Source organism: Eriocheir sinensis, chromosome 13 (assembly GCF_024679095.1).
Source record: "Eriocheir sinensis breed Jianghai 21 chromosome 13, ASM2467909v1, whole genome shotgun sequence".
In the NCBI taxonomy this organism is placed as follows: Eukaryota; Metazoa; Arthropoda; class Malacostraca; order Decapoda; family Varunidae; genus Eriocheir; species Eriocheir sinensis.
Window position 1 is genome coordinate 21,082,566 of NC_066521.1, and position 23,489 is coordinate 21,106,054.

General features: G+C 43.6%; 1 protein-coding gene across 7 annotated transcripts in view; it reads right to left on the bottom strand.

Moving 5' to 3' along the window:
• The window catches only part of LOC126998180 (cell adhesion molecule Dscam2-like), a 240,236-nt gene that overhangs the window by 63,102 nt on the left and 153,645 nt on the right, over positions 1–23,489 (bottom strand). For all 7 annotated transcript variants that reach the window (XM_050859625.1, XM_050859626.1, XM_050859624.1 and 4 more), the window contains exons 7-12: positions 8,905–9,061; positions 8,399–8,526; positions 6,199–6,359; positions 4,635–4,779; positions 3,978–4,129; positions 3,219–3,329 (exon numbers count right to left, since the gene is read on the bottom strand). In XM_050859625.1, the coding sequence (XP_050715582.1) occupies positions 3,219–3,329; positions 3,978–4,129; positions 4,635–4,779; positions 6,199–6,359; positions 8,399–8,526; positions 8,905–9,061 (854 nt within the window). The remainder of the gene's footprint in view (positions 1–3,218; positions 3,330–3,977; positions 4,130–4,634; positions 4,780–6,198; positions 6,360–8,398; positions 8,527–8,904; positions 9,062–23,489) is intronic.

The window sequence follows — 23,489 nt, forward strand, 5'->3', positions numbered from 1 at the left end:
TCGTAGCCGCTGGAACACTCCATTAGTTTCACCTTTAACAAACTCTTTAAAAAGTGCGTTAGCTTGTGTTGTGTTCCGGGAATCTTTCTATAATTTCTCGCAGCCTTTCAGCCGGTATTGCGCTCTCTCGCTTGCTTGCTGTTGTTTTTTGTTGTTGTTTTTACCCTTGAGGTTCTTCGCTCCTTCATCCCTCCTTCTTCCTCTCCTTCCCAGAAAACAGTTTGCGCTGTATAGCATCACGTAACATCACCTTTAGTATACAAGTTCTGCTACTAGGATAAAAAACTTTCCATGTTGCTCCTCTTGCCTCACACCACTGCTCATCTTAACACGTTTCAACATGTTCTTTAGTGTGTGTTTGTTTTCCTCAGCACCCACAAGATATCTAATGAGTAATCCTCCTTCCGTCGTGGTCTTAGTGTTCGTCTGTCACAAGGATTCACGTAAGTCCATATTTTTCGTCCTGGTGAGGTAAGATTAAAATGATAAATCTTCAGCTGGGTAATTTTCGCTTTCCGTAATTGCCTTCCCTTCCGCTCAACTTCGCGTGCTAATAATCCTCGTTCTCTGGAATCATCATTTTTCGCTCGCTAATCTCTCCTCCTAATCCGTCTCCGCCGCTGAGTCTTCCGTCACCTAATTTGCGCAGATAACGTCAACACCTGTCTTCCTCCTCCTCTTCCTCTTCCTCCTCCTCCTCCTCTTCTTTTTCCTACATACGCCAGCTCTCCCCATCTTCATCTTTCTCTCCTATCTTACCTAACGCTTTCTTTGGCCTCATCTCCCCTCTCGTCCTCTCTCTCTCTCTCCCCCTTGACGCCCACATACGCATTCTCCCTCCTCCTCCCTCCTCCTCCTCCTCCTCTTCCTCCTCCTGTTCGTCCCTCCCTCCTCCTCTCCAAACCTCTCTTACTTGTCAGTCTCTCTCTCCTTCTCCATCTCCTTGGGCGTCTTCCTCCTCCTCCTCCTTCTCCTCCTCCCCTCATGGCTATCTCCTCCTCCTCCTTCTATGATATCCTTCCCTCCTTCCCCTCCTCCTCCTCCTACTAGTACAACCCTCCTCCTTCTCTGACGTTGCTCTTCCCTCCTTTTCCTCCTCCCTCCTCCTCCTTCTCCTCGTCTCCTTCAGCCTCAAAGACACGCTTGGGGGAGGATCAGGGAGGCGAGGTGAGCGCAAGAGAATAAATTAGTTCTGGCGAGAGAGGATCCGAAAAGAAGCTAAATCCGGACCGCTGAATCTTTTAAAAGGGACTTGAAGCTATAGAGTTCTTGCAGTTTTTGGCTTCACGCTCCGCTACGAGTCTCTTTTTTTTCTGAGTATTTTGTTGGGTGATTTCTTTTATTACTGAAGGGGGAAAAAGGTAGAGGAAGTATATGGTTATTTGAATTCCTGCAGTTATGGCTTGACGGTGTGCTACGAGGCTCTTTTTTCATATATTTCCTGATCCTTTGTTTTTTTATTACGGAAAGGGAAAAAAAAAAGGAAAGAGGAAGTGAAGTCTGGGTTGCATTAGCCATAGAGTTAATGTTGTTTTGGATTCTCTCTTCGCTACCTTACGCTTTTTGTTCACATATTTCTTGGTTTTGGAAGTTGACATTTGCAGTTTTGGCTTCATGCTTTGATATGTTACTCTTCTGATTGATATATTTCTTGCAGTTATGATTTTTTTGGTTACTGAAATGGGAAAAAAAGGTAGAGGAAATTGACATAGTAGTTCAGGTTGCATTAGCTAAAGAATTCTTGCAGTTTTTGGCTTCACGATTCGCTACCTTAAGCTTTTTGTTCACATATTTCTTGGTTTTATGATTTTTTTTGTTACTGAAGGGGGATAAAAAGATAGAGGAAGTGTAACGTAGCAGTTCAGGTCGGATAAATAAACACGGAAACACACGGGAAATACACGGGAGTTTGCATGGAAAGAGGCGAGCTAATCTTCGGCTCACAAACAGTCTATTATTGTGAGTCGACGAGAAATGAAAAATGAACGGCGGGCTTTGAGGGAGAACGAGATAAAAAAAGGTATTAAAATGGCCAAACAGGAAGGAATAAAAAGTGAACGGTAAACAGCGCCGAAATGAGATCAAAGTAACGGTCGGCAGAAGGGAGGGAGGGAGGGAAGGGGTTTATAAATAGGAAAATGGGGCTAAAATGAAAAATGACGAAAAACTGGGAAAACAATAGCGGCCGGCAGAGGCGAGGGAGGGAAGGGGTTTATAAATAGGAAAATGGGGCTAAAATGAAAAATGACGAAAAACTGGGAAAACAATAGCGGCCGGCAGAAGGGAGGGAGGGAGGGAAGGGGTTTATAAATAGGAAAATGGGGCTAAAATGAAAAATGACGAAAAAATGGGAAAACAATAGCGGCCGGCAGAAGGGAGGGAGGGAGGGAAGGAGTTTATAAATAGGAAAATGGGGCTACAATGAAAAATGACGAAAAACTGGGAAAACAATAGCGGCCGGCAGAGGGGAGGGAGGGAGGGAAGGGGTTTATAAATAGGAAAATGGGGCAAAAATGGAAAATGACGAAAAACTGGGAAAACAATAACGGCCGGCAGAAGGGAGGGAGGGAGTGAGGGATTGTATAAATAGGAAAATGGGAAAAAATGGAAACTGAAAAAAATAGGGAAAATAACAACAAATGGGTAATGATATGAATAACAGAAACTGCCCAAAACAGAAAAAGGTCCGAGTGAGTAAAATGACCTCCTGCTTTTTCATGTGGCTGTTTTCTACCTTAATATACCCAGTACTGACCTTTATTTACCTTAATATATCCAACAATGACCTTTCTTACCTTATAATATCAATCACTGACCTTTTTCTTACCTTACAGTGCCTAGAAATAACCTTTTTGTTTTCTTACTATATCCAGCATTGATCTTCCTTACCCTAATATATGCAGCAGAGACCTTCCTTACCTTACGATACTCGCTTCCTTACCTTACTACAGCAACACTGGCTTTATTTACCTTTCTATACCTAACAGCGACTTTTTTTTACCTCACTACATCCATCACTGATTTTCCTTACCTTACTATATCCAATTATGATTTTCCTTACCTTATCTCTATTTTACGTAGCATAGTAACAATAATAATAACAATAAATCTACCACTGACTTCCTTAACCTTACTGTACACACCAATAACCTTCTATATCTTCTTCACTACACCTTACAATGACTTTCCCAGCGCTACGGAAAGCCTCCATCACCTACCTTTCCTCCAGGTGAAGGCGTGGATGGGGTAGCCGGCCACAGGACACCACAGCTCCGTCTTCTCCCCGGCCACGGCAGTCACGGAGGCCAAGGGGCGGGTCACGGGCAGCCCTGGAGGAGGATGGCATTAGAGGGATGGAGCTGTGTGTGTATCTCAGGATATATTTTAGGGGCAGTAAATAGCGGGGTTTTTTTTCATCATTGTTTTTTTTTAAGTCCTTGAGCTGTCTCCTTTGCTGTAAAAAAAATCTGTCTGTCTGTCCGAGTGTGTATCTATGTGTCTGTCTGATCTGTGTGTTTGTCTGTCTGTATGTGTGTGCCTGTTTGTCCATCTGTCTTTGCCTTTTTGTAGTCTGTCTGTCGGTCTGTATGTCTGTTATGTGTTCGTCTTTGTGTATGTATGTTTCTCTGTCTATCCGTCTGTCTGTTTGTCTGTAAGCTGTGTATCCGTCTCTTTATGTGTATGTTCTGTCTGTGTGGATCTGCTAGTCTGTCTGTCTGTATATTCTTCTGTTTGTATGTCTGTCTCTCACACTCTCTCCGCCCCATCACCGTTGCCAGATCGTCGTACTCAGCCTCTTATATTTACCAACTTCCGACCCCAAAACTGTCTCCTGGGCCCCAATAACTGGATGCATTTATATTTATCGTTAAAATAGTTAATTCCCGATGTTTCCTGGCAATGGTTAGGCGTCAAAAAACGGTTAATATTATGCTCTGAGTACGATAATCTGGCACCGGTGACCCCCACACACTCACCGTATATGTTGAGGGAGGCGGCGTGCGATGCCTCCCCCGCCCTGTTGGCCGCCACGCACTGGTATCGGCCGCCGTCCTCCACGCGGGCGTGCGAGACGTTCACGTGGCCCACAACCTTCCCACGCGACCCCGGCTGCTCCCCCACCATCACCCTGCACGCCACAGTGATATAAGGTATGAGGTATTAGATAGATAGAAAGATGGAAAGATAGATGGAGAGGACAATGGTAGTTAGTTTACGTAGATAGAGACCTTATGTGAGATCTTATATCTATGAGCCTTTAAAAACAATTGACTTATATATTGAAACACTTTCCTTCACTTGCTAAATATATCCATAGCTATTTTATACTTGTTTATTTTTCCTGTTTATCTCCTGAAATCTCTTTCTATCTACTTACCTATCAATCCATCTATCTATCTATCTATCTATCTATACCTCTCCCTCTCACACCCAAGTCACCCTCGCCGCTCCCTACCCCCATCACGCACCTCGCCACCACTCACACACTAACTGACGACCCAACTTTTCACACACAGACAAAGCGAGGGCATAAATTCGTTAAGACTTACTCCTCCCTTCCCTTAAACCTCTCCTGCTAAACTTCTTGGAGCCTCATCGATAAGCGGTAATCTGCAACCCGTCTGAGAGCCCACCTGTCTGTCTGCGTGATGGGGAGGCCGGCGAGGGTCCAGGTGATGGTGGGTGTTGGGTTCCCGACGGCCGAGCACTTGAGGGACACAGGTGGGCCGGGCTGAATGGTCTGCTCGATGAAGCGGTAATGGAGCACAGGGGCGGAGTCTGCGGGGATGTGAGGAGGAGTAGAGTGAATGGTGTGTTGTGGAATGGATGCGAGAGGTAGAGAAAAGTGTCTGGTGATGGTTGTGTGTAGAGTGAAGAGAATGAGATAGCAGGAAGGAATGGGAAGGAAAGAAGAATGAACGAAAGGAAATATGAATGATTAGTATACAGGATAGAACTGCGGTGTACTGGAAAGGCTAAGAGAAGGAGTGAAAAGGTTCATGTAATGGCGATTTTGTTTTGTTGGTTGGGTGTAGCGTAAAGAGAATGAACAGGAAGGGAGGAGAAGAAAAGAAGAATGAACAAAAGGAAATATGAATGATTGGTATACAGGAAAGAAATGCTGAGAGAAGGTGTCAAAAAGTTCATGTAATGGTGATTTTGCGTAGCGTAGGAGGAAGAAGGAAGGAAAGGTGAGGGTGGAAGAGGAAGATAGGACAAAAGAAATATGGAGAGAATGGTAAACGGATATGGTAATAGGAGGAAAGGACGAAGAAACAGAAGATAGGAGAGAAAAGAGATCTAGATATCGTTGTTATCTATAGTAAGAAGAGAAGGAGGAAGGAATGTAAAGAGTGGATGGAAATAGGAAAGAAAAAAACGCATAAGAATAAGAAATGTGAATGATGGGGATAAAAGAAATGCGATAAAAATGAAAGGCTCGCTCAGTGGTTATAAAGAAGAGCAAAAAAGTAAAAGAGAAGGAAATACAGTAAGATTTCTCAGTACTAAGGTTGAATTGAGGGGGACATTGAGAGGAAGGAAGCGTGTGGGGGAAAGATGTGCGGTGGGCAGAGCATAACAAGAGGAAGGAGAGGAGATAAGAGGAGCACTAGAGCTGAATGGTTTGTGCGGTGGAGCGGAGGCGAAGGAGAACTGGGCCTCGGAGTCTGTGGAGAGGCTGAGGAAAAGGAATAAAAGGAATGAAGCGGTGAATCTGGGGACGAGGGAGAGATGATATAGGACACAGGAGATGGATGATAGGAAAAAGGTAAGGAAAAAGAAGACTTAGAGATGAAGGAATGCAAAGAGGGATGACGAGGAAGAGGTCAAAAGAAGGTGAAGAGATAATGGAGCAAACAAGAAAATGAAGAAAAAGATATCCAAAAGGTAAGGGAGGTGAGGAAAAGAGAGAGGGGAGGAAAAAGCAGGTAGAAACAAAAGTAAGGTAAGATGATTGATGATGTAGGGTGGAAGATGGAGAGGGAAGAAAAAAAAGATGAAAGGGAAACAAGAAGGAGGAGGAGGAGAGGAGGCTTCAGATAGGAGGGAGAAATCATGTTATAAACGTTAGTTACAAGTAGTGTGGTTAGTTAAGAGTTATTAGTAAGGTGTTAGTGAGCTATTAAGAGACAGACGTGAGGTTTTAGAAAGGAGCCAGAAATCATGTAACTATTCACCCCTCTTAGCATATCCCACCTCCAAGGAGAAGCTGCGCGGCGTACTGAGCAGACTGAGAGCCCCGCGATGCCTGGCACTGGTACATCCCCGGGTCGTCGTGGGTAACGCCGGACACGATCAGCTGCCGCCCCGCCGCCACCACGCGCCCGCTGCCCACCACTGGCGCCCCGTTGTAGTACCTGAAGGGAGACACACGGGGGAGCTTACGTACCTGTGGGGATCACCTGTATGTGGCTAGTGTGTGTGCTCTTTACCTGTGATTTAGTTTGTGTTCTCACCTGTGCTCCTGTTTATAAAGTTTATGTTTGAGGGGATTATGGGTAATGTTTGCAATATTTTAGAGAATTTGCAGAGCTACAGAAACAGGATAAAGAACAAGAAGAGCCAGTACCTAGACAAACAGAGAGCCAGACAGACATACAGGCAAACAGACACACAGAACAGCAGAAAAGAGAGAGGGATAATGGCAAAAACAGATGGAGACACAATAAGGAATCAGAGAAGACAAACAGAGGAAGGCAAAAATAGACGGGGAAACAACAAAAAGAGATGAAAACAAGAAAGAAGACAAATAAAAGAAAGAAAGAAGACAAACACACCAACAAACATACAAACAACATCCAAAGAGAAAGAGACAGATAAACAAAACCAGAGAGAGAAATAGAGAGAACCAGAGAGATAACTAGATGTAAAAGGAGAAAGAGAGAGAGGGAAAGAGAGAGAGAGGGAAAGCGAAAGAGAGAGAGAGATTAGCAGAGCCATCCTTACAAAGCGCACAAAAAGACCGGGCTAATGACGCCAAAAGAGAAAAAAAGACACACAAAAAGGTGAAAAATGTGTTTGTACCTTCTCTGGCTCGGGTGAAAACGGTGCGCTATAAAAGAGGAGAAGGAGCAGACGTGTACCGTGAGGCCATTAACGGTACAGTACAAGGTGCGGTGACTGGGTACCGGAATCGTGTGACAAGTAAGAAAAAAAGTAAAATGGAAAAGAGAAAAATATGAAAAATGGAAATGATGGAAAATAATAGAAAAGTTAGTTACCTGACACGACGACAAATGTAAAAATAAAAGGTAAAAAAGAATAGAGAAAAAATATGGAAATGGTAGAAGAAAAGTATTGAAAGAATGAAGGAAAAAAGGAAGGAAAGGAGGGAGAAAGGAAGACATACGATAATACGAATAAAAAAGGAAAAAAAGAAGAAAAGAAGAAAATATGGAAGTAGTAAAGAGGATGGAAAGAGTGAATGAATGAATGAAGAAAATGAAGGAAGGAGAAAGGAAGAAATACGGGTTAGATCGATAGAGAGAGAGAGAGAGAGAGAGAGAGAGAGAGAGAGAGAGAGAGAGAGAGAGAGAGAGAGAGAGAGAGAGAGAGAGAGAGAGAGAGAGAGAGAGAGAGAGAGAGAGAGAGAGAGAGAGAGAGAGAGAGAGAGAGAGAGAGAGAGAGAGAGAGAGAGAGAGAGAGAGAGAGAGAGAGAGAGAGAGAGAGAGAGAGAGAGAGAGAGAGAGAGAGAGAGAGAGAGAAGACAAGGAAGAGAGAGAGAAGTGAAGCAGTGTACCTTTAGCGTTGTGAAAATGGAAAGCCTTTGGTAAGAGAGGAGGAGGAGGAGGAGGAGGAGGAGGAGGAGGAAGAAAAGGAGGAGGACGGTTGGGTGCAGTGTATGCAAGTAAAAAAAAAAAAAAAAAAAGCTTCATGAACCTCTATAGCAAGTAAACCAAAAGATAAAGAGTTTTAGGAGAGAGAGCGCCGTTTGTGAAAAGAGAGAGAGAGAAAAAAAAAAAGAAAGAGAAAGAGGCGGGATGGAGGGAGAAAGAGGTGGGATAAACAGAGAAAGAAACAGTTGGGTGGGAGGGAGGGAGAGAAAGAGAAAGGTGGGAGAGAAGGAGAAAGAGTGAGGAGTGAGTTAGGAAGAGAAAGAGAGAGGTGGGAGGGAAAGAGAGACAAAGAGGTGGGAGGGAATGAGAGAGAGATAGATAGATAGAGGAAGAAAAAGAGAGAGGTGAGAGGGAATGAGAGAGAGAGAGAGATAGATAGAGGAAGAGAAAGCAGGGAAGCAGTGGAAAGAAACTAAAGATGAAAAAAAACAATTGTAAAAGTAAAACAAAATACGATACTGACCAAGACAACAACAAAAACAAGAAAACAAAACAAAAACACAAATGCAGAAACAGAAACACCTACAACAACAACAAAAACAACAACAACATCCACCCACCAGGTCACAGGCGCCGAGGGGTCAGACACAGTACAGGTGAAGGTCGCGGTGCCGCCCAAATCAGCAGTGAGGGAGCGAGGCGTGACGCTGACGGTGAGGCGGGACTCCACCACCACGTCCACGCTTACCTGGGAATGGGTAGCGGACAGGTGTTATGCAGGTAAGGAGATGGAGGATACAGGGGTATATGAGGTACTTGGAAGAGAGGAAAGGAAGATGGGTAGACCAGGAGAGAGGACAGAGAAGAAGAGGATATGGTGGAATAGGGAGGAAGATAGGAATTATGAGGGTACGAAGGATGGAGGATGTAGATGGATAGAAGGGAGGGAGAAGAGAGGGAGGGAGAGATGAGGTATTTGGGGAAGAGACAACAGGGGGACAGATATGAGGTAGTTTGGGGAAAGAGGAAAGGGAGGTGGAAAGGACATAAGGGCGAAGGGACAAAAAGGGAGAGGACAGAAAGGGAGAAGAGAAGGAGCAACACACACACACACACATACACACACCTGGTCAATTCCAAGGGAGTTATTAGCTGTGCAGGTGTAGGCGTGGGCATCAGCGGCATGGGCGGCCTCAATCACAAGCACTGCGGATCCTGGCGTGGGGGGCAGCGAGCGTCTGTCCCCGAGCCCCACGCCCATGCTGCCAGGGTATGAGCCCCACCTGTCGATGAGGAAAGGTACCAATCAGTCATGCGTCCCCGTGTTGGCATAAGGGGCAGGACCGGGTTTAAAGGGGTATCTTAGGTATAAAAGTTCGGGTTATTGGAAAGTTTAGAAGAAGAGTGTCAAAGAAGAAGATCAATGTTATGGGCTTTGTTATTATATGTTAGGTTAAGGATTTTCTGGTCCCTTACTGTAACCTAACGAAAGAGCCTCCTCAGACCCCCAGCATCTTCCAGCACAGCATCTCACCCAAGCATCATCCCATACATCATTTCATCTCCCACCCAGCATCGTTCCAACAGCATCTTCTACCCAGCATCCCCCATACAGCTCCTCCCGTGGCATCTTCTACCCAGCATCTTCCCACCCAGCATCTCACACAAGCATCTTCCCATACATCATCTTATCTCCCACCCAGCATCGTTCCAACAGCATCTTCTACCCAGCATCCCCCATACAGCATTCTCCCGTAGCATCTTCTACCCAGCATCTTCCACCCAGCATCTTTCACACCTGGCTGGGCGCGTCGTCGTCTCCTCATCACCGGGACTGACGCATCAAATCAGCTGGCCGCCAATACCTTGCCGGGCTGAGCGAGGGCCGCCGCGTCAGCTCTTTGCGCGTAATTAATCCCTTAAGAATTATTGAGGACTCACGAATTTTACGAGGAGAGAGCGAGAGGGAGGGAGAGAGAGAGAGAGTAAGGAAGGAAGGTGATATCTTTTTCTTTTCTTTTTTCTTTCGTTTCGTCTTTTTCACCTTTTGTTTTCGTGTTTTTTGTTTGCTTTTTCTTGTCTTCTATTCCCTCATTCTGTGGATTCTCTGTGATTTGGTGTACTTCCTTTCTCTTCCATTTCATAATTGTCTTATTGTTGCTTGTTTTGATAATCTCTCCCACGGTAACCGAACCTCCCTTACCATCCTACCTCATACCAACACTCACTCTCCCTCACCCTCTCACCACCCTATCTCATACATACAGAAACTCTCCATCACCTTCCAAAATACCAGATTCGCCTCCTTCCTTACCCTCCTACAGCCCTACCGACACCCTCCCTTCCGTTCCCCTCCCTATCTGCTTCTACCTGGCCAATAGATACCAGACTCACTTCCTCCCTTACCCTCCTACTCCCCTACCGACACCCTCCCTTCCGTTCCCTTCCCTACCTGCCTCTTCCTGGCCAATAGATACCAGACTCACTTCCTTCCTTACCCTCCTACTCCCCTACCGACACCCTCCCTTCCCTTCCCTTCCCTACCCGCCTCTTCCTGGCCAATAGATACAAGACTCACTTCCTTCCTTACCCTCCTACTCCCCTACCAACTCCCTCCCTTCCCTTCCCTTCCCTACCTGTCTCTACCTGGCCAATAGAGCCGAGGGGGCCGAACAGGGAAACGCTCCTGGATATAGTTACACCTGAGCATCGCGCGCGTCACTCTAAACGCTTCGAATTACGGCGAATGGCGCGGCGAGGGACAGGTGGGACAGGTGAGGCGCACAGGTAGGGAGGGAGGGAGGGTGAGAGTGGAGGAAGGGGGAAGTGGAGGGAAATTTGCAATATTACCTGGAGGAAAAAGTATTAATGGAGGCACTTTCTCTCCGTGTTTTTTTTCCCTCCTCTTCTCTCTCCATCTCGTCTGTCTCGTCTCTGTCACCTTTATTTATTTTTCTCTTTTTGTCCTATTTTTTCTTCGCCTGTTTTGTCTATTCTAAGTTTTCTTCTACTTTTTATCTTTGTTTTGCTAAGTTTTCCTCATTTATTTCCTTCATATATATCGTTTTCTTCTCACTTTTCCTGATTTTCCTTTTTTTCCTCATTTCTTCTTCACCTGTTTCGTCGTTTCTCGTTTTCCTTATATTTTCACTTTTCGTTTTGCTTCGTTTTCCGCATTTATTTCCTTCATTTGTCTCGTTTCTTCTCATATCTTTCATTTTTCTCACCATTTCTCATTTTTCTCATTCTTTTCCTCACTTCTCTCGTCTATTCTCATTCTTATTGTTTTGCTCTCTCTCTCTCTCTCTCTCTCTCTCTCTCTCTCTCTCTCTCTCTCTTTCACACACTCTCTCTTTCTCCCTCTCACTCCCACACACTCTCTCCCCGCCATATTCTTCCCGGCTAAGGCATTACCCCTACTTTTTATTCCCGTCCTTAACGCCCCGGCAACTCTTTATGAAGGCACCATTTTTCTGTGTGTTTTGATGTGGCGTGAGAGAGGAGACAGCAATGGGAGGCCGCGGCGCCGGGGAATGAGCCCTTTGTGAACTTGGGTAGAGTCGGAGGAGCCTCACTAAAACCCCCTCCTTATACTTTACTTCACTCCCCTTCCTCGCCTTCTCCCCCTCGGCTGGCTCTCTTTTCCCCCCCTTCGCACACGCCGCCGCCGCCGTCTTGAAAGATCGTCCGCGGGAAACTTGAGTGCGAGCGATATTTTCTCACTAAAGTTGGCACGCTTCACTTCCGCGGCTGCCGAGGAGTCGCTGAAGGGGAGTGGGAAGGAGTGGGAGTGGAGTGGAGAGGGTGGGAGTGAGAGAGGATGCTTGGGAGGGAGGGAAAGTGAGATGGGTGAAAGAGTGGATATCGAAAGGTAGGAGAAGTAGGTGGATGAAAGGGGAGATGGAAAAGTGGGTGAGAGGGGGAGAGGGTGTCAAAGAGGGGAGTGTAAAAGAGGCGGGAAATAGATAGGTGGATGAAAGGGAAGAAGGGAGAGTAGGTGAGAGGGGGAAAAAAGAGAGAAAAGTAGGGTAGGAGGGTGTAAGAGAGGGAGACAGGGAGAGAAATGTGAAAGGAAGGTTTGAATACTAAAAAGAAGGGAGAAAGAGGCAAGAAAGAGAATGAAAGGGAAAAGAAGGAAGGAAAAGGAATGGATGGGGGTGACGAATGGATGGAAATGAGGAAGAGAAGGATAGAAAGGAGACAGCGGAGGAAAAGGAGAAAGAAAGTGGGCGTGGATGTTGAATAAATGAAGAAGAGAAAGACGATGGGATAGACACCAGAAGGAAGATAAGGAGAACGGGGAGGAAGGAAGGAAGGAAGGAAGGAAGAAGGTGCTTAGAAAGAGAGACAGAGAGAGAGATAGAAGACAGTTGAGGTAAGGGGAGAGACAGAAAGATGAAGAAGGGATAGCAGGAGGAAGATAAGGGGAAGAAGGCGAATGGAGAGGAAAGAGAGCGAGAGAGAACCTTAAAACGAAAAGAAGAAAAAACATGTGAAATACGAGAAAGATAAAAACATAATACTCAAAATCTACAACTCAAAAAGAAAAGAAGAAAAACAAAAGCCCACTTCCAAAACATAAAACTTCAAAGGCATCACACACAAAAACGCTTTACGACTAGACTCACACCAATAATCCTCCGCCTCTTTTAATTCATCCCGAGACCTCCATCTCTTTATCTCCCTCACGGCCATTGGTTTCCACATACGAGTCCCTTTAATGACCCAAGTTCCTCTGTAAACGGCGAGGAAGAGACTGAGACGCGCGCGAGGACAAAACTCATCACAAGAAACACGGGAAATAAGTTGCGAGTGAGACAAGAACCTCGTAAATGAGAAATGGTCATCCAGGAAGAGAAGGAAGACGGTGAGGATGAGGAGGAGGAGAAGGAAGAAGAGGAGGAGCAGGAGGAGGACTAGGAAAAGAAGGATAAGCTAAGGAAAAGTCTAGGCAAGGTGATATACTTGACTCAAAGAAGGAGGAGGTGGAGGAGGTGGAAGAGGAAGAACAGGAGAAGACGATAGCATAGAAAAAACATAACTAAGCTAAAATACATGAACAAAAATGAGGAGAAGGAGGAGAGAGAAGAGAAAACAGGTACAAAAACAAGAACGAAAACGAGGAGGAAGAGGAGGAAGAGGAAGAGGAAGAGGAGAAGAAAGGAGAGGAGGAGGCATAAGTAGAAAATGGGGCCACAGAACGAGGACAAAGAAGAGGGGGAGGAGAAAGAGGAGTTAGAAGAGGAGGAGAACTAGTAGGAAGAGAGGAAAACGGAGAAGGAAAGAAAAAGAAGAGGAGGAGGAGGAGGAGGAGGAGGAGGAGGATAAGCCTAGTCTCCCCTAAAACTAGAGCACCACAAGTCTCCAGGTGGCCGTCAGTGGGCCTCTCAGGGAAGCTTATGAATAAAAGCTAACAAGAAGTAAGTGTAGAAAACGGGGGTCAGGATACAGGATGACAGGCTGTGAGTGTGTGCGCGTGTGTGTGTAAGGGGGGGTTACTTATTTTCACGTTAACAGAATCTACAGTCTTATAGAGCTTATCAAGACCCAGTTTAGTGATCATATATAGTGTTATGTTGTATGTTGTATGTTAGTAAGTGTTTTGTTAGATGTTGGATGTAGTTTGAGATCATTTAAGGAAAAGAATGACTGAGTATGCGTAAGAACTGTATATGTTGAGTAGTATGCAAAACAGCTATAGAGACTGAAGAATAGAAGCGATATGTAGTATGAGGGTGACCATTATGATGCCTAGGGGAGTTGAGAGCATACGCTATAGCTACACATGGCCTCAGTGCACATCTCCGTCGCACTAACCCTTGAACCTATGGTGGGTGAAAGAGTTGCGTAATAGTGAATGATATAGTGCGGGACAGTGTGACCAGCAAACATATAGTGACGTGTACGGTAATATAGTGAACGGGAAGGGTGATGCTGTCGAGATATGATGCGCCTCGCTTTGCAACAGACGGTGTGGGTGAAATGACGTGTGGGAGAGATATGGCGCGGCGGCGTGAGGGAAAAATATTGTGTGTGGGGAGGTGTGAAGGAGAGGCGATGAAGCGTGATGGTGTGTGACGGAAAGGCGGGATAGAAGTGTCGTGATGGTGATGGTGGTGGTGAGCTGCAGAGGAGAGGAGGGAATGTTAAGTGTTATGTGGTTACGGTGGTGAGGGAAACAAAGATGTGAGATCATGAAAACAAGTCGTGAGTGCTGATTTGTGTGTGTAGTAAGTAGAGTTGTAGATAATAAAAAACAGAGTAGTGTGTGTTGGATGGTTGGATGGCCACAAGAAATAAAAAAAAAGAGGAAAAAAGAGGAAAATAATGAATGGCTTGAAGGAGAGAGAGTGAGAAAGGGGGAAGCAGAGGCAAAGTGGGATGCTGTGAGGTCCAATTAAAAAGTAAGGAAGGCGAGAAGAACTGAGAGATGCTGATAAAGGCATGAGATAAGAAAGGAAAGGAGGGAAATAATGAACGGAATGAGAGAGAGTGAGAGAGGAAGGAGCAGAGGCAGACTGGGATGCTGAGAAAGGAAGAAAGGAAGGCGAGAAGAAATGAAGATAAAAGAGGAAAAGAGGGAAATGATGAAGAGAATGAGAAAGAGAATGAGTGAGAGAGGAAGAAGCAGAGGCAGGCGGGGATGCTGGGAGGGTCGGGGCACCAAGGACGCTCTACGGACGGGCGCAAGAACGTACGAGGGGCGCCGCGTCATCTATCGTAACAACAATATTATACCGTCACTTCCCGCCCGAAAATGACCTCTTAAACCTCACATATTTCGTCGCCAGCCACTTCCTCAACAATACAGCCCCCAACCCCCCCTGCTGTGCCCCCCGCTGTGCCTCCTCCTCCTCCTCCTCCTCCTCCTCCTACTCCCGTGTCCCCCCTCTTCCTTCCTTCCTTCCTTCCTTCCTGCTTCCTCCTCCTCCTTCTTCGCCTTCTCTTCCATGGTGTGTTAAGTCAAGGAGTGAAGAAGAATGATAGGCATGGAAAAACTACCACTGCAACTTCCTCTTCCTCTTCCTCTTCCTCTTCCTCCTCATTGTTTTTTCCTTCTTCCTTCCCCTCTTATTCTTCCTCTTCTTGTTCTTGTCCTTCTTGCTCTTGTTCTTGGTCGTGTTTGATCTTCTTCTTCTTCTTCTTTTTCATCTTCTTCTTCCTCCTTTCCTTTCTTTTCCTTATTTTCCTCCTCTTCCTTTTCTTCCTTGTCCTCGTTCTTGTTCTTGTTCTCGTTTTCCTTTTCCAGTACCATTAACACATCCTCTTCCTCTTTCTCTCTCCTCCTCCTCCTCCTCCTCCTCCTCCTTTACCAATAACTCGATTTTTTTATGGTTCAACAGAGCGACTGCGGGATAAGTGAATGGCGTTTTTATTATCCCTCCGTGTGTGTGTGTGTGTGTGTGTGTGTGTGTGTGTGTGTGTGTGTGTGTGTAGAGGCGTAGTATTGGTTTCTACCTGTCGGTGCCCTCGGAAGCAATGTACCTGTATTGACAATGAATAAATCTGTCTTCACCTGTAGTATTACGTTTTACCTTTTTCTCTCTAAGTCGGTTCTTGACACTGCCTTCTCCTCGCTGCCATTGTGTCTTCCGGAGTTTATTTTTTTCATATTCAGTTTCGTATAGTTTGGAGTTTTTCCTTTATTCCCGTTAATGCAAGTTTTTTCTGAGTTTATTTCTATCGTTCCAGTTATTTTCGACGTTTAATTCCACCATTTCAATATTTTTCTACGATTCTCTTCACTGTCATTTTTTTTCTCCGTCTAAATTGTTATTCTTTTGTTTATTTCCATCACTCCTTTATTTCCACGTTTATCTCTATCACGTCATTATTTCCTTCTGTATTTTCCTTTAGTTCCATCAATATTGCTTTTACTACGTTAGAGTTGATATTGTTCTTCTTTTTTCTTTACTACTGTCGATTCTATATTTTTCTTCATTTTCTTTCTGCAGACTGTCTTGAAAGAACGATGTGATGTACCTTCCTTCGCCTCTAATCTATTCATCATGCATTAATTCTCGTCTTATCGCTTATCATTAATCGCCTTTCCTTCGGTTTTCTTCACTGCACAAATTTCCCTTTCATTACATTATTTTTACTTTCTCTCTTTTCTTCTTCTCTCCTTTGTTTGCATTTTCACGCTCCTCCTCCTCCTCCTCCTCTTCTTCTTCCCTCCCACTTCGCTCCACTTTTCCTCCTCTCACAATTAATTTTCTGCTCTTTTTTAACCCGTATTTATATTTTTTTCGTCTAAGTTTCCTGCTTATTAATATTCATGCGACTTCTTCCAGTGTATATTTTTTTCCTGTTCCAAAAAAACTCTCCATCAGTATTTTTTTTTGCGTCTTCCAATGGCACCTCATACATTTATAAGGGGGGAGAGAGAGAGAGAGAGAGAGAGAGAGAGAGAGAGAGAGAGAGAGAGAGAGAGAGAGAGAGAGAGAGAGAGAGAGAGAGAGAGAGAGAGAGAGAGAGAGAGAGAGAGAGAGAGAGAGAGAGAGAGAGAGAGAGAGAGAGAGAGAGAGAGAGAGAGAGAGAGAGAGAGAGAGAGATAATAGGAGAGAGAAGGAAAAGAAGAATGACAAAAGAAGGAAAGAAGATAAGATTAGTGGAAAATAAGATTGTGGAAGGATGGGAGAGGAGGAGGAGGAGGAGGAGGAGGAGGAGGAGGAAGACGGTGAGGTAAGCTAACCTGGAAGGGAGGGATTCCTCTCGTAATGACTAGCTTTGTGTGTGTGTGTGTGTGTGTGTGTGTGTGTGTGTGTGAGAGAGAGAGAGAGAGAGAGAGAGAGAGAGAGAGAGAGAGAGAGAGAGAGAGAGAGAGATAGAGAGACAGAGAGAGAGAGAGAGAGAGAGAGAGAGAGAGAGAGAGAGAGAGAGAGAGAGAGAGAGAGAGAGAGAGAGAGAGAGAGAGAGAGAGAGAGAGAGAGAGAGAGAGAGAGAGAGAGAGAGAGAGAGAGAGAGAGAGAGAAAGGAATACAAAAGAGATATTAGCATTTCCCCAACACCACCACCTCCACCACCACCATCACCACCACCACCACCACCACCGCCACCACAAGCAATGGGAACGACTTTCATGGCTGGTCTGACACTCTTAAATATTTTACAGCCAACGATACGACCCAAGAGGACGTGGACGAGATAAACGACCAAGTAAACCCAAAACCAGGTCCCGGTGTGTGTGTTTGTGTGTGTGTGTGTGTGTGTGTGTGTGTGTGTGTGTGTGTGTGTGTGTGTGTGTGTGTGTGTGTGTGTGTGTGTGTGTGTGTGTGTGTGTGTGTGTTGCAACGTTCATATTTTTTTAGCTCACCAGAATATTTAACGTTTTTTATACGGGATGCAAGAAGAGAGGAAGAAGAAGAGGATCGAAGAGGAAGAGTGACGGTGTGAAGAGGAAGGAGGAGATGGAGATGAAGAGGGCAATAGGAAGGCAAGAGAGAACAAGGCTATAAAAGAGGGTACAACAAGAGACAGAAGTAGAAGGGGAAGGGAAGAGAATTAAATGGAGGGAAGGAAGGAAGAAACAGAAGTAGAAGGCGACGAAGGAAGGAAGGAGAAGAAGGGTAGAATAACGGTATGGAAGGAAAAAGAGTAATGGAGGGAAAGGAAGAAGATATAGAGGTGGAAGGAGACGAAGGAAGGAAGGAAATGGAAGGAAGAATGACGAAATAAAGGGGAAGGAAGGAGAGGAAGGGTAGAATGACGGCATGGAAGGAAAAAGATAAATGAAGGGAATGAAAGAAGAAAGAGGTAGAAGATGAAGGAAAGAAGAAAACGGAAGGTAGAATAACGTAACAAAAGGATAAAAATAATAAACGAAGGGAAAGAATGAAGAGAGATAGGTAGATCGGGACTAGAAAAGGAAAACAGATGGAAAGAAAGATGGAGATAGAGGCTGAAAGGAGGACATGAAGCAGAAAACAGTAGATGGAAGAAAAAAAGAAAGAAACAGAGGTAGAAGATGGAGAGGATAAGAGCATGCGAGCTGGTGTCGGAGTATGACGGCATTGCGCGTTCATCCTTGTGTTCAGGCTCAAGGGTTCCATTAGGCGGCAGTAGAAAAGTGGCCTTGTTTCACGGTTAGGGACATTTATTCGTGTGCTGGAGGCTGGAGAGCGGCGGCGGCGGCGGTGGTGGACGGCAGAGTGTGCAAGGCGTGTGTGTTTGTGTGTCTCCTGATGTGGCTTGGTGTGTGTGTGTTTACTCTAAGAAATAAGAACATCAAACTCCAAAAAGGAATACTGTCAAGAGAGAGAGAGACATTTCCCTCCAAAAAGAAAGAAATGTATTGCATCGAGAGACACAGATAGACAGTTCACTTCAGCAAGAGAAATATGGAAGACTTAAAATATGTCCGATGGAAAACCGTTCATGTTGCAAGATACACGACGTTGAGGGAGCTTGGTCACGACAGAGGGAATGTCGTTCATGTTGCAAAATACAAGACGTGGAGAGATCTTGTATTCGACAGGAGGGAAGTCTTTTTGAATGTGCTACACGATCCTCGATGAAGGCTGGACGGGATAGGGAAAACAGAAAACTAGAATGAGAATAAGATACAGGAAATAAAAAAAAACAGGAAGGAAAACGTGGAACAGCATTCGACAGAAGGGAAGTATTTTTGAGTGTGCTACAGGGTCCTCAATGGAGACTTGATGGGATAGAGAAAAGAGGAGACTAGAATGAAAATAAGAAAGGGGAAGGAAATAAAAGAACAGGGAGGAAAACGTGGAACAGGAAAAGAACAAGAAACAGGAAAGAAAACAGGAAATAATAAGGAAAACAAGAAACAGGAAGGAAAACGTGGAACAGGAAGAAAAAAAGAAACAGGCGAGAAAACAGGAAACATTCATGAAAACAAGAAACAGGAAAAATAACAGAAAAGAGAACCTGACCATTGGAAGGATTATGAACTTTAGGCCAGGGGAGCAGATTGTTTAGGTAAAGGAAATTGTACAGAAGAGGAAGAGGAGGGCGATAGGAAAAGATAACCTGTTGACGGGGAATATTGGGAAGCAGATTGTTTAGGTAAAAGAAATTGTACAGAAGAGGAAGAGGACGAATTAAAAAATAACCGGGAAATATTAAGAACTCTAGGATTTAGGGTAGAGAAGATTGTTTAGGTAAAGTAAACTATAAAGAAAATGAAGAGGTCGATAGTATTAAGAGGATAGTATTAAGAACTTTAGAATAGAGAAGAATACAGTTTAGGTGAAATATACCGCAAAGAGCTTACCTTGAGCAGACTACAACATACACTCACACACGAAAAAAACCCACAATCCCCGCAGATGAGAACAACAACAACACTCCCCACTAACACAAACACCACCACTAACCTCAATGAAAAACAAAACAACACACGCCCAGGTAGAAGAAGCAGGTAAGAACACAGATGCTACACAGAGGCACACACAGGTAAACGCCACTCACTTTCCCTCCATACCTGTCCTCCACACCTGTCCATATATACGGCAATAGCCATATACGTGCGAGGAGATGATGGTGGTGATGATGGTGGTGGTGAGGAGAGAATGGTGTTGGCAGTGGTGGTGGAAAGTGATGGTGGAGATGGAGATGGAGAGGCTGTAGTAGTGGTGTTGATGGTGGTAGTGGAGGAGAAGAGACATTGGTGGTGGTGGTGAAAGCGGTGGCGGTGGAAAGGGAATAACGTTAATGTTGGAGGTGGAGGGAGTGGAGGCTGTAGTGGTGGTAGCGGTGGTGGTGGTGGTGGTAGAGGCGGCTAGTCTGGTGCTGACAGCTGCCTCAACGCCGCCGCAGCTCCGCCCTAACTCCATATTATTTCCTTTGTTGGAGTGAAGCGAGTCGGCCTGTCGAGCGGCAACATAAATATCGGCGGAAAAAGTGTGGAGCGGCCTCGGGAAAAAGCGAGCTAATGGCCAGAGTAAACAACGCTAATGGAAAGATGATAAATGACGGAAAAACAGGAACTGAAGAATTACAGGACGCGAAAAATGAATATAAGAATAGTTCAAAGGGGATGATCATAAGAAAGTATCAGAAAATAAATGTATCAGTGAAATAATATAAAAGCCAGAGTAAACAACGCTAATGGAAAGATGATAAATGACGGAAAAACAGGAACTGAAGAATTACAGGACGCGAAAAATGAATATAAGAATAGTTCAAAGGGGATGATCATAAGAAAGTATCAGCAAATAAATGTATCAGTGAAATAATATAAAAGCCAGAGGAAACAAAACTAATGGAAAGATGATAAATGACGGAAAAACAGGAACTGAAGAATTACAGGACGCGAAAAATGAATATAAGAATAGTTCAATGGGGATGATCATATGAAAGTATCAGAATATAAATGTATAAAAAAGAACATAAGAACATAAGAACGTAGAAAGAATAGACGAGTCAGAGGAAGCAAAACTAATGGAAAGATAATAAATGGTGGAAAAATAGGAAAAGGAGAATTACAAAAGGCGAAAAATATGTATAAGAGTTTCAAAGGGGATGATCATAAGAAAGTATCAGAAAATAAATGTATCAGCGAAAGAATATAATACTCAGAGGAAACAAAACTAATTGAAAGATGATAAATGGTGGAAAAATAGGAGCTGAAGAATTACAGGACGCGAAAAATACGTATAAGAAAGTTTCAAAGAGGATGATCATAAGAGAGTATCAGAAAATAATTGTATCAGTGAAAGAAAAGAAGTCAGAGTGAGAGAACCTGTTGGAAAGATGAAAAATGATGGAAAAATAAGAACTGAAGAATTAAGTGAAGCGAAATATTGATGTGAGTGATTCAAAGAGGAAAAGCAGAAGAAAACAAAAGAATAGATAACAGAAAAAATAGCAGGAGTAAACAACGCTAATGGATAGATGATAAACGACGGGAAAAATAAGAACTAGAGAATTAAAAGAAGTCATAAATATTCATAAGACTGGTTCGAAGAGGAAAAATAATGCCTCTTTGATGAACTTAAACGACAAAGCATCGGGGAGCCAAAGAATAGACGATATAATAAAACAAAGTAAAAGCTATTAATGGAAAGACGATAACTGACAGAAGAAAAGGAGCTGAAGAATTACAGGAAGGAAAAAATAAACATGAAAATAGCTCAGAGGTGAAAATGAAGCTCAGTTTAGACTTCGACGCATGACTTACTCGTGACGGAACCAGGAAGCAAAAATATAAATGCTGGAATATAAAGTTAAATTGATGATGATAAATATTAAGCGTCTGTAAAGTAAAATAACTTGACACATAAAAAGACGTAATTACTGAAAGGTGGAAGATGTCGCCTCTCAGTTAGATGAAGAGAAAAAATGGGAACTGCGCGGAGAAAGAAAGGTTATGATAATGTGAAGGGAAGCTAAAATGTTTGACAAGTCGCATGAGTGAAATGGTTTTGTGTGTTTCCAGCGTTGCCGTGCGTGTGCGTGTGCGTGTGTGTGTGTGTGTGTGTGTGTGTGTGTGTGTGTGTGTGTGTGTGTGTGTGTGTGTGTGTGTGTGTGTGTGTGTGTGTGTGTGTGTGTGTGTGTGTGTGTGTGTGTGTGTGTGTGTGTGTGTGTGTGTGTGTCACACACGCACACGGATATATCTTACTTTAATTCACTTTCCCTGGATCTGTACACGCTATAATATCATTATCTCCCTGTTAACTCATTTTTCTTACTCCCTCTATCACGCTCTCATAATTCGTACACGCTATTTCATTATTTCCCTATTCAATGATTTTTCTTACTTTCTCCCCTTCCGCTTAGTAATCCTAAAATCATTCTTACTATGTGTTCTTTTTTATTTTTTTTCTCTCACACACGTATCCATTTTTAACTTATCTCCTAGCATCTGCACACGCTATCTTATCCTCTCACTGTTTTTTTTCACTCTCCTTATTCATTGTACAATATCTTAAAATCATCCTTAATATTCGTCAGCTTTTTCTTTCTATCACACACATATCCTAATACAATTTTTTCCCCTCATCTGAACACCTTATTTCACCTTGCTCTTTATTGATCTTTCTTTCTCTCTCATCATTCGTAGTACAAAATATATAAAAAAATACTTTGCTGTAATATCTTCAAATCATCAACAGCAGAAGAATTCACATCAACCACTTGTAGAAACGTGAAGAATATAACTTTCCTTCCTTGAAATGATGTCAGACTTTGAGCAAGGAAAAGGCGGAGAAAAAAACCCTTCACGTGTCATCCCAGAAGGAAGGTGAATGGAGCGCTTAATTAGATGAATTTAAATTAGTTGGTTACTGGCGGGAGCTGACACTGCCCGCCCGGATGACTACCCTTGAAGAAAACGGAAGAAATGAGTGTATTTGACATTTTAAAGTTATTAGAAACATAAAAGATAGTCTATTCTATTCTTATTTTTTATTTATTTATTGTTCTTGTTACTTTCTTGTTTTCTTGTTCTTCTGCATCTTTCTTCTCAGTTTCTCTTCTTCCGTTCTATCCTTCTTTCTATCCCTTTTCTCTTTACAAATATATAAAAATTGAGAAGATAGTCTATTTCAACATTTATTTATATTTCCATTTCCAAACATGTCCAAAACTATCCAGAATCTATCCAGAAATTATCCAAAAATACCCAAATATATAAAAAAACAGGATGATAGTCTATTTCAACATTTATATATATTTCCCTTTCCAAATATCTCCAAAAATATTCAGAATCTATCCAGAAATTGTCCAAAAATACCCAAATATATAAAAAAATCAGGAAAGTGGTGTATTTCAACATTTACATATATTCTTTCTTTTCGAATTATATACAAAAATGTTCGTAAATAGCAAACAAAGTACTAAAAACACTAACAAATGGCGAGTGTTCTTTATTATGTGATTTATAGATGAAGAGAACTCCACCATTCCTTTATTCCCCTTCTTTTATCCACTTTTCGCTATTCCACCCTCCCTTCTTCCACTATTCTGTCTGTACCTCCTTCCTTTCTCCCCTCCTCCACCAAATTCTCCTTTCGTCCTTCACTTTTCAATCTATTCTCCCTTCCATCTCCCGCTGTTCCACCTCTTCCATCTTCCATTCTCCACTCTCCGCTATTCCTCTTCCCTTCCACATTTCCTCCCTTCTGAAAACTGACCCTTACTCAGCTGGACTCCTCTTCCCTTTCTCCCCTTCATTCCTCTCCGCCTCAGATTAATTTCCTCCTTCCCTTCCCTCGCTGCCCATCCCTCGGCCTCCTTCCAATTCTCCATCCCTCAGCTTAACTAACCCCGAAATTCATTCTTTATCCTCCCCTTGCCCAGACAGGATCCTTTCTTCGTGGCCTTTTCATCATTTTGTGTTTCTTGGGGTTCTTCTTTGAGTTCGTGTCATTTTTCGTGCGATTGTCCTTGGTCTTTATATTTTTCTTGTTCTTCTACGTCTCTCTACTTGTTTTAATTTTTTTATTAATCTTTCTTTCTTTCTTCCTGTCTTCTCTTCATCTTTTCTTCTTAAATTTCTTCCTTCCTTCCTTCCTCCCTTTCTTTATTTATTTCTTCATTCCTCCTTTACTTACTCTCTTCCTGCGTCTCCCCTTCCTTTCTTCCTTCCTTCCTTCTTTCCTTCACCTCTTCCACTTCCTTCTCCTCCTCCTCCTCCTCCTCCTCCTCCTCCTCGTCCTCGTCCTTGTCCTCCTCTACCCTCTGAAAACCTGCTTACAACACGCCCCCTTCCCCCCTTTAGGCTTCCTCTCTCTCCGACGG